Raw genomic sequence first — 17500 nt, forward strand, 5'->3', positions numbered from 1 at the left:
TGCCTTAAAGGGGCCGCTTTGTGGATTGGCAGATCTAAAAGGGATCAACAGTTGATGTGAATGTGTGCATATGCAGTCTACACAGACCAGTTCCATCACCGAGCCCTAATAACTCTATTCCAACTACAGGAGTGTGTATGACTGGCCTACCATAGCATTTTCATATTAAATCTCGACTATCCTATTTAATGCCATTACAGCTTCCCTCCTTCCCTACCCTCAAGGTACCTGACATAAACCACCAGTAAAACCGTCCACATTTCTCCTCAACAGAGATACTCTGATCAAACCCATCAAGGTCGAGGCAGAGGGCTTCCCGAGGGAAGAAACTTGGACCAAATACGTTTGTGCTGAAGGTATTACTTCGACTTTCGTTAAACCAAATACATGATAGATACTGAATTAGTGTTAATTGTTTCATCAAGTTAAAGAGAAAGCATATATATGTAGAAATACATATAGTAAAATTGCATACATTTGAAAGCACAGAGCGAAACTACATTTGTGTATAACTCTTTTCCAGTTATATTGAAAAAAGATCACTTTCGTAGCTACTCAACGCTAAAAGTAAAATAATAATAATAATAATAATAACGATAATAAAAGATAAGATCCCACTAAGGAATTATGACAAAGATACACATACACCTAACTCTAAGCAGTAAATAAATAAGGGCCCTTTCAAACACGACATACTGTACCTACTCTCCCAGAACTGGCCGAGGGCAAGGACAGCCTGGAGGTGTGGCAGGTGGCGCCGCCGGAGAAGATCGTGGCAGACTCCGCCCGGGGGTGGGTCACGGCTGTCGGCGACCTGCTGGCTCTCTCGCTCGAGGTGAGGCTCCGGGAGAACAGCAGGGGTGGCGGTAATCGGTGTGGGAGTTGTAGTAGCAGGTAGTGGTAATTGTAGTGTAATTACTGTAGTAGTAATTGTTTTGGTAGTAATGGTATTAGTAGTTGTAGAGGTAGTAATTGCAGTAGCAGTAAAAATTGCAGTATTGATTGTAGTGGTAGAAATTGCAGTAGAAGTGGTGGTAATAGTAATTATAATTGTAGTAATAGAAATTGTGTTAGTTTTAATTGTAGCGGTCGCAATTGTGGTATTCGTTGTTGTAGCATTAACTGGTGTAGTAGCAACTGTAGTAGTAGTAGCGTAGCAGTTCTTTTTGCTCTAGTTGGAGCCTTGCTTTATTATTAATAGTAACAGGACTAATGATAGTAACTTTTTTTTTTTTGAGTCACTATTCGTTTTTTTTTTGGGGGGGGAGGGATGCAAATTTATAATTAGTTGTAGTGGTAGTGGTATTATTGACATTTCTTTTGCTCTAGATGTCATTCTTAATTTTTGCTTCCAATAGTATAATTACTATTAATCTTTCGCTTGTGGTAGGTCGTTCCAGCTATTGTTTGTACCTTTTTGTGCTTTTGTCTCAGGAGAGCAATAGTGTGATTTTTGTTTACTCGGGGTAGCGGCTTTAGTGTTGTTTTATTTCCATCTATCTATCCAACCATCCCTCCCTCCATCCTTCCCTTTCTACATCCGTCAGTCCGTCCGTCCATCCATTCATCTATCTATCCGTCTATTCAAATAATATTTTCCCCTCGTTACAGAACCTGGGCTCTCTCATCCGCATGCCGTACGGGTGTGGCGAGCAGAACATGATCAACTTCGCCCCCAACATCTACATCATGCAGTACCTGGAGGCGACCAAGCAGGGCACGCCGGAGAGCACGGAGAAGCTGCTCAGGTTCATGAGAACGGGTGAGTTGGTTCTTGAGGTTCTGGGGGCCGAGGCTGCTGTCCCTGATCAGAAGTCAGGAAACGTTGCTTCTAATTACGTGAGAGGACATTTATTAGACTACTGTGCTTATGTATGGGCGTATATGCACAGCCACATACCGTCTGTGCATGTGTGTCTCATGATGATGATAACATTGTAATAGTGACAATAGCAATAATAATAATAAACAATAGTAATACTACTGGTAAACTAATGATGATGGAAAACAGACCATAGAATCAGGATTGTGAGCCTAGCTCTATAATAAACAAACCTCTCCTTCAGGATACCAGAGGGAGCTCCTGTACCGACGAAGCAACGGATCCTACAGCGCCTTCGGCAATGCTGATGACTCTGGCTCCACTTGGCTCACTGCCTTTGTCCTCAAGTCCTTCGCTCAGGCACAGCCCTACATCTCGGTAAGTTATATGATCAGAAATGACTATTTTTTTGTTGCATTTCTTAGTTACGAGCATTTTAATCATCCCCATATTTTCTCTTCATTTTCAATCATCTCCATAAACTAACTTTCAGTTTATTCTTCCTTCCGTCCGCCAGATCGACGAAGAAGGCCTGGAGCAAACGAAAACATGGCTTAGCAAATCGGAACGAGACTCCAACGGCTGCCTGGTCTCCGTCGGGAAGGTCTTCCACAAGGGGCTGAAGGTACGAGCGCTGTGCTGATACTTGAGAGGGAGGCAGGGTGGGAGAAATGCGGGGGAGGGAGGGACGGAGAAATGGGAGAGAATGGGGGAGGGAGGGAGGGTAGGAGAGAGAGGGTGAATGGTAGGGAGGGAGGGAGGGAGGGAGGGAGGGAGTGAGTGAGTTTGGCTGTGTGTGTCTGTGTGCGTTGTAAACAATTCAGTTTCGCTTTCCTCTGACTTCAACTTCAACCTCCTCTTCCCCTTCGTGCAGGGAGGCCTTGCTGACAGTGGAACGCCCGTGCCGCTGACGGCTTACGTGCTGACCGCCCTGATCGAGGCCGGAACCCTCTCCACCGCCAGGATCGTGACGGACGCCACTCGCTGCGTGCTCTCCGACACCTCCAGGGACCCGTACACCATTGCCGTGAAGGCGTACGCCCTGGCCCTGGCGAAGCACCCCGAGGCACAGACGCTCCTGCAGCAGCTGATCGACATGGCTGTGGTGGAGGAAAACGCCATGTACTGGGAAACGTCGACGGGAAATTGTAAGTTTCTTTAGCCTTGTACCTGAAAAAATAATAAAAGCAGTAATGATGATGATGATTGTGATAGATATATAAATCAGTGATACATTACAAACAGAGAAGAAATAGTGAATAGAGACAATCCATCGACTATTGCTTTACTATTTCCGTGTTGCCCACAGATAAGAGCAATGCCCTTTCCGTGGAGACCGCTGGGTATGCCATCCTCGCTATGATGACCCAGGATCCCGAGCAGCACATCCTGAACGCGAGAAAAGTGGTTAAGTGGATCACCACCAAGAGGAATGGCCTTGGAGGGTTCTTCTCCACACAGGTTAGCCCAACAGCCGTTTCGAAACATAAATCCCACGACGCCATTCCTTGTATCCCTGTGTTGGAACAAAGGGTAGTAAGTAGTAGCTAATAACATTCTTTTTCTACAGGACACAGTCGTGGCTCTGCAGGCTATGGCCAGCTACGAGACCAACACGCACCAAGGACCCCTGGATGTCGTGGCCACTGTCACTGCCCAGGACCTCTCTCATTCCTTCACCGTCAACGAAAACAACAAACTCCTGCAGCAGCTCCAGAAGCTCCCGACTTTCCCGACCGACGTCACTGTCAACATAGAGGGTCAAGGGTGTGCTGTGATGCAGGTGAGACTTGCAAACAATAGACTTCTTTATGTAGAGCCGAGTATTGTTCCATGTACCCTTTCATGTGTTTGAGCCCTTTTTTACCGTCATTAAATATGTTCATACTCAAAATTCCAATACAGACATAAGTTGTTACGTTCTGATCTCTGAAACCCATTGATGACTTGCTTTGCTCTTCGCTACAACTTCCTGTAAAGCTTCATTTTGTTTCCTCTCCTTCCCCAGGCTGTCCTCCGCTACAACATCCCCGAGCCGGAAGCCAGCGACGCCTTCGACCTCAACGTCACGGCGACCAACGACCCGAGAGGCGGCTGCATCTCCAAGCGAGTCGAGGCCTGCTCCAGCTACCTCCTCACCGACGGCAAGTCCAACATGGCCGTCATCGAGGTCAACCTCATTTCTGGCTTCATCCCGGAGAAGGAGGACCTCAAGTCAGTCGTAAACCGAAACCATAAGGTGGTCAAGCGGTACGAGGTGGATGGCAGCAAAGTGTCCTTCTACATCGAGGAGTTCAAGGCCGGAGAGGAAGTGTGTGTCAGCTTCCGGATCTCGCGCGAGGTGGAGATCGAGAACACCAAGCCCGGGTCCGTGGTCGTCTACGATTATTATCAGCCCGAGTTCGCTGTCAGCAAGGTAAGTCGGCGATAAGAATCTTTTATCTTGTGATAATCAATATGTGCGAAGAATAAGCAGCAACCGCTATTAGATAATGTAATAGCAATGTTACTTTAGTATCAGATTCTTGTGTTTAACAGCGATATTCTTATTCTTCCTCACAGAGTTACAGCTTCCCGGCCATTGACGGATGCACGCGGTGAGGCGAAGGCAGCTGTCTCAAAAGTGCAGCAGAAAACACCATCACTTGCACTCTCTTCTCTCATCCGTAGTTGCACATGCACTTAACCATAGTTATGTTACTTAGTTATTTGATATATTTTTATTCATTTATAACTCAATTTCTACTTAGCACAATAACAGCCATGTTATAAAGGCATGCCTAGACTAATCATGTGTACATGATTATGAAAAAAATTACATATATACAATTAGAATAAAAAAGCACCTTTATAAAATGTGATGGGAGAGCAAGAATGACAGCACAGACTATGTTAAAAATCCTAGCGAATATCACAACAGATGTATTAATAATTAACATCCTTTATATGAGTTCACTCTAAATCACATTTTGTGTATGAATTACCAATAAAAGTGCCACACAACTCCAAGATATTTCTTTAAAAGGTAAATAATGGTGTGGGATGCCCTATTCTCCTTTAACTTCCCTTATTAATAGTAAAGCCTGGTAACTGGATTAAACAAAGACATCTGAACTATAACAGCAATACTTCCAAAACTGCCACAGCCAGTTTTGAGAAGCTGAAGTTGTTATATACTCATAAAAAATCCATAAATCCGACATCTACCAGCTGTCTTCTTTACTTCTTTTGGTGGCAGTGAAAGAACATCAGGTGTCTCTACCTCCAAGATTTCTGAAAGTAAGTTACTGGGTATGGGTGTGCATACATACTTACTTTTTTTCGCTCACTGAATAAGTCCAATTGTATGATAATAAAATTTAATAGTGGGAGAAAAACCCACAATACAAAAACTAGAATCTAGTTATTGTATTGTGAGTTTTTATTCCATAGTATCAGCGCGGAAGAGTGTTTCACCATTCAACCTTAAAAGTGAATAATGGGGTGGATTCAACACTTCGTCTCTTTCATGCTAAACATTTTAAGGAAACATTACAGGTTTTGTACCTTGTGATGCCAAGTTATGGTACATGTTTTGGATCCACTACTAAATAAATGTAATATCTAATCTATTTTTTCCCATAAGTTTCTTCATCTATCACATCCCGGAGAATTGTTATATATCCCATTGCCATATAATCTCTATTTTTTTATGTCTACAGCCTCAATTATGTTTTTAACACAAGTTAATACATCATAATGTTTTCAGATTTATCCACGCTGGTAGCCCTGCATTCTTCAGTAATCACAACACTGAGATAAAGAAGTTCGAACGGCCTGCCCAACAAGATTTACAATCGAATTTCAAGAATCAGTTTGGATTGCCCTTAGTACAGCCAGTTTCTGAAAATAGTGACCCGGAACAGAACAGTAGGTCACAATTTACAACATCCAGTCTCTTTTCAGAACCTTATTTTGTTGAGGATCGTCTACAACCAGAGTTGATACAAAATGACCAACCGCGATCAGGATTTCAGTACAAAGGTCTGAATGAGGTACAGTTAATTCGGAATAGCCAAATTCGTCCTCAGTATGAATACATGGCTTCACGAAGGCAACAGGAGATTCCATTGGGCCACCAGATACTGCCAGACAAATACTTCGCATCTCAGGCCCCATACATTGCTTATCTGTCACTTTGGCCTCGTCAGATGTTTGGACAAGAGAGTCAGCTAAAAAATATCAGGCCACAACGTCAGCATGAAGACTCTTATGATTCACGTTCTCAACAGAATGACTTCTATGATTTACAGACCCAGGAGTCAACATCTTCATATTTGCTGAAGACCATCGATGGCCTGGAGACAGACCACAGACAAAGAATTGGTCTTACATTAGACTTAACCAGGCCACACAGTGAACATAGTACTCAACAGACACAACAGAATGACTTCCCAGGAAAGCAAATGTTCAGTCATACAGAATTCCATTTCACAAGTGGAGACAACTCAGATTTGCAGCAGCCTCATAATTTACAAAATAGTGAATTTCGGCAAGAAAATGCTTTTGAAAACAATTTTTTCGAGCAGCATGATAACGAAACCCCTTTAAAACACAAACTATCACAGGAACAGAATGGTAGCCAAATACAACTGCAAAATCTGCATACTGACAAATTTCACCACGGAAACCTGCATGGCACCCAGTTTCAGCAAGACAATCTCCATAACAAATTCAAGAGAGACAGTCAACATGCCCAAATTCAACAGGAAAAATTATTTATAAATGATCAGATTCTTCAACAGAAATCAATGAATAGCAATCAAGACTCTCACCAAAACCAACAGTTTCAACATGTCATGAATAACCATCAGCTTCCACATGGACTAAGAGACAGTCAATTTCAACAACAAACTGCATTCAGCAACAACCAATTTCATCAAGAGATCCTATCAAATAACCCTTCTCAGCAAAGGCAACTACCTAATAACAACCAGTTTCAACATGATACCTCTGCAAATAACAGTCAATTTCAGCAACAAAATCACTTGAACAATAATTATTTTCAGCAAGAAATTCTCCCACATAATGAGTCTCATCCAAATCGTTTCAAAAATAATAATTTGCAGCAAGAAACCCTGCCAGCTCAAAAGTTTCAGGAAGAAATCCTACCCAACCGCAACCCTCTTCATGAAAACCTGGAAATAAAACACATTTTAAATCTTCAGCAAGAACAGACAGAACACCAGACTGACCACAATGAAGCCTTTGACACCAGCGTCAACATTTCTCAAGATCAAGTCACATCGACAGCCCAACAGAACAGACAATTGGAATCAGCTGTTCTTTTCCATGGGCAGTCAGAACGAGACATTCATCAAAGCACTCAGTTACATCCACATAATCAAAGTGGATTAAGAGAAAGAAACCCTCAAAACACACAGTTACATCCATTCGTTATAAACAGTACATTAACGGAAGAACAAAATAATATAAATCCACAGATCCAAAATGGCATCATCGTCAGTTCTCGAAATCATGTGAATAATTCTTTCAAAGTACAAAAGGCATCACATAACTCTCAGTTTACAACAGCACAGCAAATTGAACAGCTGGAATCACTTATCCTTCCAAATGGACAATCAGAAAGTTCTCAGTATAAACAATCAGAAGTGCAAATACCACAGACTTTACAAACTGGATGGCAAATTCTCCTAACAGGACAAGCAGAACAAAGTCGCCTTCAAAACACCCAAGTAGATGAACAGACTCAAAGCAGAGGTTTCAGAGAACAGAGAAATACCCAACAACAGCCAGATTCACACATTCAAGCAGGTGAAATAAGCCAAAGTCATCCTCAGCAAATACAATCAGATCTTATCCTTGCAGTTGACGCAGCAAATAAAAGGCCTCGAGTCACACAGAATGATCCCCTTACACAAGTAAGTGAATTAAGGGAAACAAAGAAACACTCAAACTGTAATCTCCAATTCACACATCATGACCGGACACCAGCATGCACAAAGTGAGCATTTCAAACCGCAGAATTTGCATACTGACTTTGAACCTTTCTCATCATCTATTACCAATGGACATCAGAATGATGAAAGCAAATTTCTCAACAATTTCGATTCCCAGAACATGGAGAGGATTCATTCTGAAAACACAGATCCGTTGAAAAACCTTCACTCTGTCTCTGGTAATGGTGGTGCCAAGCAGAATGTTTCGGAAACATTGTACTCCGATCAACTAAATTTTGAGGTGAGTACTGTTAAACCGCCAAATTGGCATAACGAACAGACCGAATCACAAAGCTTTGGGAATATTGGGGTTCAGGTGCAAAATTCTCAGGGTAATTTCGGGTCTCAAGATCATTTTGAAGGACCTACTTTTCAACAAGATATTGAATCACAGAATATTCAGAAAAATTTTGACTTTCGGAATCCAAATAATCATTTTCGAAATCAAACTAACACAGAAAACTTAAATCTACAAAACCAAAAAAGTTCTGGTTTTCAAATTCAAAACAATGAGTCACTTAATCAAAATCACTTTAATTCTCAAAATCAGAATCACAACTTTCAAATTCAAAACTTAAATTTTCATGTGCAAAATCAAAATCAGAATATTTTCGAGGATCAAAATCAAAACAATTTACAGCTTCAGAATCAAGAAGAGAACCTTAGACAAATGAATAATGAAAATAACTTACACAGTCAAAAAACAAATCAGAACAATTCTGAACTTCACATTCAAAATTTTCATAATTTTCAAACTCCGACTCAAAATCAGATCTTTCAACTTCAAAATGAAAATAGGAACGGTTGCACACTCAAAGCCAAAATGAGAATAGCTTTCAAAGTGAAGTCTTCCACAATAATCAAAACACCAGAAGTCAAAATCAAAATCAGAATGCCTTTTTGCATCATAATGAATTCATAAATGAAGATCAGAATGTGTTCCTAAGTCAAAATCAAGACCAGATTAAACGGCAAGCTCACAATCAAAATTTGAATAATGCCAAACTTCTAATTCGACCACAAAATAACTTCCCAGATCCAAACAGCAACTTCGATAACTTTCAAGTTCAAAATCAAAATTTGAATAATGCCAAACTTCAAATTCGACCACAAAATAACTTCCAGTCTCATCATGAAAATCAAAATAACTTTGCCAATCTACATAGAAATCATGATAACACTCATGTTCAAATTCAAAAACATAACAACTTGCAAACTCAAATCCTGAATCAAAATAATTTTTCTCAAAATCAAGATGGAAATAACTTTCAGAATCAAAACCTGAATCTCTTCAACTCTCAACTTCATTTTCAGAATAATGCGACTCAAAATCGAAACCATAACAGCTTCCCTAATCAACAGCAAGATGACTTTCTAAATCCAAACCAGAATCAGAATAACTCCAGCCTCAAGCTCAAAATGCCTCTCTAACTCAAAACCAGGATCAGAATAACTTCCAATTTGAAACACAAAATCATAATAGTTTTGGAAATCGAAACCAGAATCAGAATGACTTCCAATTTCAAACTCAAAATCAGAATCATTTTCTAAATTCGTAACCAGGCTCAGAACAGCTTCCAATTTCAAAGTCAAGATCAGAATAACCTCCTAAATCAAAATAACTTCCAACCTGAATTTCAAAATCAGAAATCTGTAGATCAAAGCCAAGATCAGAATAGCTTTCAATCTCAAATTCAAAATCCAAGCCAGAAAACTCAAAATCAGAACAACTTCCTAAGCCTAAACCAGGGTCAGAATAACTCGCAGTTTCCAACTCGAAATCAAAACAACTTTTCAAATCAGAGTCAGAATAACTTCCAATTTCAGACTCAAAACCAGAGTAATTCAGTAAATCAGAACCAGAATCAAAGTAAATTCAAATCCGAAATTCAAAATCAAAAAAGGTTTGTAAATCAAAACCAGGACCAAAATAGCTTGCAATTTCAAACTCAAAATCAAGAGAACTTTCTAAATCAAAACCAGAATCAGAATTTCCAATCTCAAACTCAAATTCCAAACAGATTTCTAAATCCAAACCATCAGACTAATTTCCAGTCTCAAATACAAAATGACTTTCTAAATCACGCCCAAAATCAGAATAACTTTCTAAATCAAAATCAGGATCACAGTAATTCTCAGTCTCCTACCCAACATTGGAATAACTTTCTAATTCAAAACCAAGATCAAAATAACTCCAAACTCCCAATTCAAAATCAAGATACCTTTCTAAATCAAAACCAAGATCAGAATAACTTCCAATTTCCTATTCAAAATCAGATTAACTTTCTAAGTCAAAACATAGATCAGCATAACTTTCAATCTCAAAGCCAAAACCAGACCAGCTTATCAAGTAAACATTTTGGAAAGGCGTTATTACAAACATTCAGTCAACAGGACGAGCATTCAAGAAATAATGATTCAAGTCTTCTAAATCAGATTAATGATGATCTCCAGAAGTCCAACAAAACTGAGTTTCAAAATCAGTCATTTCCCGGAGAATCTATTGCTGAAAATCCATTGACTACCCACTCTGATCAGGTATTCTTTGGTCAGAGTAGTTTCGAAAACAGTCCCACTTCACATAATATTCAAAATTCCTTCTCACATAACGTTGATGGCATATTTGATTCGATAAATGTTAAGGATATTCTTCATTCTGACGCTAAAAACCCTCAAACAAATTTTCATTCCATAAGTAGTCATAGCAATTTCGGTCCATCAGATATTCATAGTAATACTGATTCAAATATTCAAAGCAAGTTGGCCCCTTTAGTTGTAACAAGTGATTCAACTTCACAAACTATTCAAAATAATGTTGATGCATCAGATATTCATAGTATCATGAATGCACAATTTCATCAGACTACTTTCCAACCAATAGTTTCTAATATCGGCTCAAATGTAAGCGAGTTTGATTTCAAATCAAGAGATGTTCGGAATAATCCTGTTATGCAAAATAGTCATAACAATTTAAATTTTCGACATGATCAGAGTCATTTCGATTCACAAAATATTGCCAATACCCTTAACTTACATAATACTCTAAATAAGTCCAGTTCACCAAACATCCAAAACAATTTAAATATAAATATTCAAAGTTTGCAAAATACACAGAGTATCCTGCCCCAAAATAGTTTTGACGAGCAGAATATTTCAAATGATTCCAGCTTGCCAAAATACCCAAAACAGTTTCTTCTCCCATACTGTTAAAAGTAATTTTGCTCCACAAAATAATCCAAACGGTAATACAGAATTATTAAGTCATCAACATCTCGGGAAAACTCTGCTAGAATCTACGAATCTCGGAGTTGTACAATCAGATTCACCAAATCTCGAAAATTTCAAATTTAGAAAAAGTAACTTAATCATGAATCTAAGGATCAGGAAAACAGAGATTTCAGGTCACAGAATCTGGAAGTCTTCGATTCAGAATTAAAATATCTTCAAAGCGGACTTTTCCAACCACCAATTAGGGAATTCGCTCATTTCGAATCCAATAATAATCAGCATAACACAGATTTTCAAAATCAGAGTAATTCTCCAACTGTTCCAAGCTCTCTTATTCACCAAATTTTCACAGTGATTTTCCTCCAGACAATATTCAAAGCAAACAAACAGTTGATAGCAATTTTGGTTCACTACATAATCAAGGAAATTCCGAGCATCAAAACCTGGGGAAAGCTCTCTTTGTACTGGCGAATTTGCAAAACAGATCATCTGATCAACAAACTCTGGAGAACTCCGAAAAAGGGAAATTTGAAAGGTCATAATTCCGACACTCAGAATATGGAAAACCTCGATTTCATACATCCTCTAAATACTCAGGGCATTCCTGATTCACCAAATATTCAGGGTCATTTTAACTCAGACGTTCAGAGTAATCCCAATATACAAACTCTTCAAATCAACCTTACAAACAATTCTGAATCAAAAAATATTCAGCAGAACTTACATTCACAAAATCTTCAAATTAATTCTGACATACCAATAAGCCCTTTCAATTCACAAAATCTTCAAAATAACAAAAGTATTCTAGGTAATATCGGTACACAAAACAGGCAACGCAATTTCGAATCTCAAAATGAGGGAAGAACTCTTTCAGAATCAGAAGACAGCGAATTCAGGTCTTCAAATCTGGGAAATGTTGATTCTGAATTAGAATATCTCCAAAGTGGGGTTTTCCAACCTCCGCTAAGGGAATTCAATCACTTCCAACCGAAAAATATTCAAAGTAATTTCGATTTCCAGACACCGAATAGCAGTGATTCTCGAAATATTCGTAATGACTTAAACTCACATAATATTCAAAGTAATGTTCAGTTACTTAGCCATCAAAGCAATAGTGATTCACAAATTGCTCCAGATGCATTCAGTTTACCAAAACGTCTTGATTTTAATTCAGACATTTTTTCAAGTAATTTACATTCAGAAAATATTCAGAGTAACCATGAATCACAAAATATGCAAACCAATTTTGATTCAAAGAATATTCAACACGATCTTGATTCGCAAAATACCCAAAGAAATCATGATTCAAAGAACATTAGAAGTAATTCTGATTCTCAAAGTATCCAAAGCAGTCTTGCATCACAGAATATTCAAAATAATATTGGCCCACATAATATTCATAGCAATTTAGATTTGCAGACTATTCAAAGTAATTTTGAGGTCCAAACACAGGAAAAAGGCTTTTCAGAAGTTCATAGTGATAAGCAACAAAACCTAAGGCATTCTGACACAATAAATTTGGAAAATGATCATTTCAATTTCGAAAATCAGGAAAATACTGGTTCACAATTATTCATTCCAGGGTTTTTCCATTCACAAAATTCCAACAACCATTTCGATTCACACAGCATTCAAGGATCTCAAAATACCCAGGCCAATTCCGATGATCAAATCAAACAAAACATTTTCAATTTGCGATTTACATCTCAGAATCTGGGTAAAAGTCTCTCAGATACAAAGAATTTTCCAAACGGATCACCTGAACCGCAAAACATGGAAAATGCAGGTAATCTGCAAAATAATAATTTCCTGTCTCAAAATCTCGATAACAGCAATTTTCAATCACAGAATCTGGAAAATCATTTCCAATCTCAGAATTTGGAAAACCATAATTTTAATTCTCAAAATGAGGAAAACAATGATTTCCAATCACAGAATCTGGAAAATCATTTCCAATCTCAGAATCAGAGGAACAATTATTTTCAGTCTCAAATTTTGGATGACGTTGAACCAGAATTTATACACCTACTAAGTGGACGTTTGCAGCCACCAACGAGGGACTTTAATTATTTAGAATCATATGGTGGTCAAAACAACTCTGATACGCAGAATTTTCAAAACAACTTTAATCTCGAGTATACTTTGGACGCACAAAAGAGCCAAAGTAACACAGATCCACAAAATCGAGGTAAATTACTTTCACAACATTCAGAAAGGAATAATTTCCATGATATATCGGCTGAACAACAAAATCTGGGCAACACTAGTTCAGACGATTTAGAAAAATCTCAAAATCTGGAAATCTTACAGTCAGAGCATGAACACCCACAAAGGGTTTTTTTACGACCACCGTTTAGGGAATACAATTACTTTGAATCACAAAATCCGGCAAATGGAGTCTTACAAAGTGAGGACTTTAAAAGTGAACCAAAAATACAATTTACAACCAACCTGTCATCACAAAATCCTAGAAATGTGGAATTTGCATCACAGAGTCAACAACCGGAACACTTCACGCCCCAAAACCTCAAAAGGAGTCCGCCAGTGTCACAGAATCAGGGAAATGAAGTATTTGAAACACAAAATCAGGAAAGAAATGACTTCCTGAGCGTAAATTCTGGAGTTCAGAATGGTCATAGTGGCCATATACCATCGACTTCTCTCTTGAATGGTCACCAAAAGCCGCAGGTAATGGCAGCTGTTGACAATGAGGATTCACAAATACAAAGATTCGAAAATTTAGAGCGACCACGAAATTCTCCAAGCAATTGGACTCGAGTTCAAGACAAAGAAAAACACATCCCAGAACCAAGAGCTCAGGAAATTATCTCAAACCCTGAGACTCAGGATGCCCAAGAAGCTAAAAATAGTAAAACTAGTCAACTTCAAACTCAGTCAGTTCACACGACGCAACAAAACAATAACGTACATATTCAAGTAATGGAAAATCATGATAATGAAGCACATGTTCTTAACGAAAACAGCACTGGGTTACGTAGTCTGAAAACTGTCCATATTCAGTCACCAACCCAATTTTTTAATAGTTTCGAGCCAATGCGTTTACAAAACGGCAATAACTGGAGATCAAATAGAGATAATTTGTCGCCTCAAATTCAAACAACTAATCTTCAAGTCGAATCAGAAAATGCAGAAAGCGTTGATCTAATATCTCAAAATCTACAAAGCGACTTTCAGTCAAAAAATTTACAAAGCTCAACTAATAGCGAGGTCAGACCAAGCATTCAGCTAAATGGCCTCTTACTCCCACACAACACGCACCATGACCTACTGTCCCACGCGTCTCAGCCTGAGGGAAACGCGGGCAATTCACTGGTTATGAAGAATGATCAATTGCCATCTCAGGGCAGTCAACGCGGTCAACTGCGATTACAGTCACAGAACAATCAAACAGACGACCAGTTGCACTTACCGAGTCATCATGAGCAATTACAACAACATAACCAACGTGGCCAGCTGCAACCACAGAGTCAGAATAATCAGTTGCAAGCACAGATAGATCAGGATATTCCTTTCCCATTGCCAGATCAACAGAGTGACCAACCGCGAGCTCAAAGTAGAGAAAGCAGACAGTCAGAGACACGAATTCCTCTGCCGGAACCACAAGGAATCGAAACAGGTCGCATTTATTTTTCAGGTCGAGCTTCTCGAGCGAAACAATTCAAAACCCACACTTTAGATGCGCAAATTATGCAATCACAAAATCTCACAGGGGACCCTCTGTATAGCCAACCACACACTAAGTCAAGAGCGGAGTATACACAGCCTCAGAACAACACGATACAGTCACAAAATTACACACAAGAATTACAACACCAACTACCACAAACGAACTCACAGTCACATGAGCATTCACGAGTGAACACACATTCACAAACTAAACCCCAATCAGAACGCAAACAACCACAAATTAACTCCCAGTCCCAACAGAATCAACCGCAAACGAACACCCAATCACAACGCAAACAAGCACACACGAACAGCCAATCACAACCCGAGCCATCACAAAACCCATTCCCAACCACGGCGCAAGCAAAGCACGCATTCGAGACGTCTTATTCGCCCAAACGACCCCTCCGAAGCTTCGAATTCCCCGGTGATACATTTCGAATCCGAAAAGCTTCAACCAGACAGGGAAGAGAGGTCGAAGCGCATGGACCGTCCAGAATTTAGCCAACCCTTGTTATTTGTAAAGTATACTGACTGAATATTTTGACATTTTTATTTTGTTTGTTCCTTTCTTTTATTTGTTTTTTCTTGCACGTGAGTGTTAAATGTTTAAATCTATGTTACCTGCATTGAAGTTCAGTATATCTGTTGAAATTATTCTTTTTCCTTTTTTTTGAGGGGGGGGGGGTCAATGTTCATCATCCACTTATGTTAAACATCATCTAGTCATTAATCAACATTGCCTTTCTCGTTTCTGTATTTTTTTTTTTCTTAATCCCATCACATTTTCGTGCCATTTATATAATCAACACACGTTATGATGTAGTCACTGCCATTATGAATTTTTATATATTTTCAATAAAAATATAATAACTTTTTAGTTATTATTGTCATTGTTATTCAGGAACCCTCGTTACTGATATGGTACCATTAGCATTATATATGTCTATATGTATATATATATATATATATATATATATATATATATATATATATATATATATATATATATATATATATATATATATATATATATATATATACAATATATTATATTTAATATTCACAGATAATAATAAAGATAGCATTTATAGAAAAAGTATCAGTGATATTGCAGATGACTGATATCAATCGCAAGAATAATAAAGTTAATAATAATGATACAATTAACAAATGATAATTATAAACCTTCATGATAACAATAACCACGCAAAAATGATGCTCATGATGATAATTGAAAACGACGATGAGGATGATGAGATGATAAAGATAATGATAATAGTAATGATAATGACAGAACCGCCACCATGAAAGTCGTTACCTTCTCGCTAGTGCGTACGTACGCCCTTGCCGTTATGAATGCGAATAGAAAGTCTGCAAAACTATAAAGGTGGTTTGTAAATGTTGAAGTTACGGGTGTTTTGTGACGTGTAATTATGTGTGCCTGCTTGAAGAAATAAAGCAAAAGGAGAGAGAAAAAAATATATATATTTCTAGAAAAGTAAAAATATATATATATATATATATATATATATATATATATATATATATATATATAAATATATATATATATATATATATATATATATAAACAGAGGGTTGGAGAACAAGATATTTGTGTGTGTGTGTGTGTCCACAAATATATATATATACTTAAACACAGACACACACACACACAGATATATATATCTGTGTGTGTGTGTGTGTGTGTGAGAAAGAGAGAGAGAGGAAAAAGAGTGTGTATATATAAATATATATACGTTCTTCGGCAAGAAAATGAATCATGCGAATCATGCAATACTGAAGGTGCTTAGTGAATTTGCATGTATCCAACTTATTACTATCACTATTATGAGTATTACTATTATCATTGATATTATTATCATCAATATTGTTAATATTTTTATTATTATTATTATTATTATAATAATAATAATGATAATAATAATTATTATTATTATTATTACTATTATTATTATTATTAATCATTATTGTTATTATTGATATTATTATTACCATTACTGTTATTTTTATTGTTATTGTTACTATTATTATTGTCATCATTAATATTTTCATTATCACTATCATTGTTATCATTAGTATTTTCATCATTATTAAAATGCAATTATTATCATAATTATCATTTTCATCATTGTAATTATTATTGTTATTATCATTATTATCATTATTATTACTATCATCACCATCATTATTCTTATTACTATCATTATTATCGTTATTATTTTTTTATTAGCATTACTATTATTATTAGCATCATTGTTATTATTATTGTTATTATTATTACTACTATTATTGTCGTTTAATCATTATTATTGTTATTATTATCAGTAATCTTGCTGAGGAGGTTGAAGGCCATTTCTTGGTAAATGACCTTCGCCCTGCCTACCAAGCCCTGAGAAATCTGAACCCTAAGCCCTCCTCACAGATGACTGCAGTCCGATCAACTGATGGACGAATCATCTCAGATCATGTTGGGGTTCGTGAACGTTGGGCTGAGTATTTTGAGCAGTTGTACCAGGTAGACCCTCCAACAGTTAGTTTGGATACAAGTGATGTCTCAGTGCCTGTGCCGGACCCACCCATCAGCGAGGAACCTCCTAACAGAGGTTAGGATGGCGATTTCCAAGCTGAAGAGTGGGAAAGCTGCAGGCATATGTGATATCCCTGCTGAATTGCTAAAGGCTGGGGGTGAACCTATGGCTCGGGGCCTGCATACAGTCCAGACTGCCATCTGGCAGTCTGC

The 17500-nt window shown here is 37.9% G+C and overlaps 3 protein-coding genes across 3 annotated transcripts in view; all 3 read left to right on the forward strand.

Moving 5' to 3' along the window:
- LOC119595462 (alpha-1-inhibitor 3-like) overlaps positions 1–4826 on the forward strand; it is a 26515-nt gene extending 21689 nt beyond the window's left edge. Inside the window, 10 exon segments of the mRNA XM_037944586.1 lie at positions 274–356; positions 714–835; positions 1612–1762; positions 2067–2200; positions 2340–2447; positions 2697–2970; positions 3132–3283; positions 3393–3605; positions 3831–4238; positions 4385–4826. Of these exon segments, the coding sequence (XP_037800514.1) occupies positions 274–356; positions 714–835; positions 1612–1762; positions 2067–2200; positions 2340–2447; positions 2697–2970; positions 3132–3283; positions 3393–3605; positions 3831–4238; positions 4385–4423 (1684 nt within the window). The 3' untranslated portion in view covers positions 4424–4826.
- Positions 4827–4940: 114 nt separating this feature from the next.
- LOC119595463 (putative mediator of RNA polymerase II transcription subunit 26) lies at positions 4941–7855 on the forward strand. The gene is made up of 2 exons (XM_037944587.1): positions 4941–5101; positions 5571–7855. Exon 2 carries the CDS (start codon positions 5902–5904, stop codon positions 7828–7830), a length of 1929 nt encoding a protein of 642 aa, XP_037800515.1. The 5' UTR covers positions 4941–5101; positions 5571–5901; the 3' UTR covers positions 7831–7855.
- Positions 7856–7942: 87 nt separating this feature from the next.
- The window catches only part of LOC119595637 (putative uncharacterized protein DDB_G0282133), a 17699-nt gene continuing 8141 nt past the window's right edge, over positions 7943–17500 (forward strand). The window contains exons 1-6 of the mRNA XM_037944743.1: positions 7943–8062; positions 8620–9242; positions 9411–9725; positions 9843–10722; positions 11206–14623; positions 14780–14925. Of these exons, the coding sequence (XP_037800671.1) occupies positions 7943–8062; positions 8620–9242; positions 9411–9725; positions 9843–10722; positions 11206–14623; positions 14780–14925 (5502 nt within the window). The remainder of the gene's footprint in view (positions 8063–8619; positions 9243–9410; positions 9726–9842; positions 10723–11205; positions 14624–14779; positions 14926–17500) is intronic.

The sequence above is a fragment of the Penaeus monodon genome, chromosome 36 (assembly GCF_015228065.2).
Source record: "Penaeus monodon isolate SGIC_2016 chromosome 36, NSTDA_Pmon_1, whole genome shotgun sequence".
Taxonomy (NCBI): Eukaryota; Metazoa; Arthropoda; class Malacostraca; order Decapoda; family Penaeidae; genus Penaeus; species Penaeus monodon.

Coding starts and splice junctions, on each gene's coding strand:
- LOC119595463 (XM_037944587.1), top strand. CDS start 5,902: ATGGCTTCACGAAGGCAACAGGAGATTCCATTGGGCCACCAGATACTG.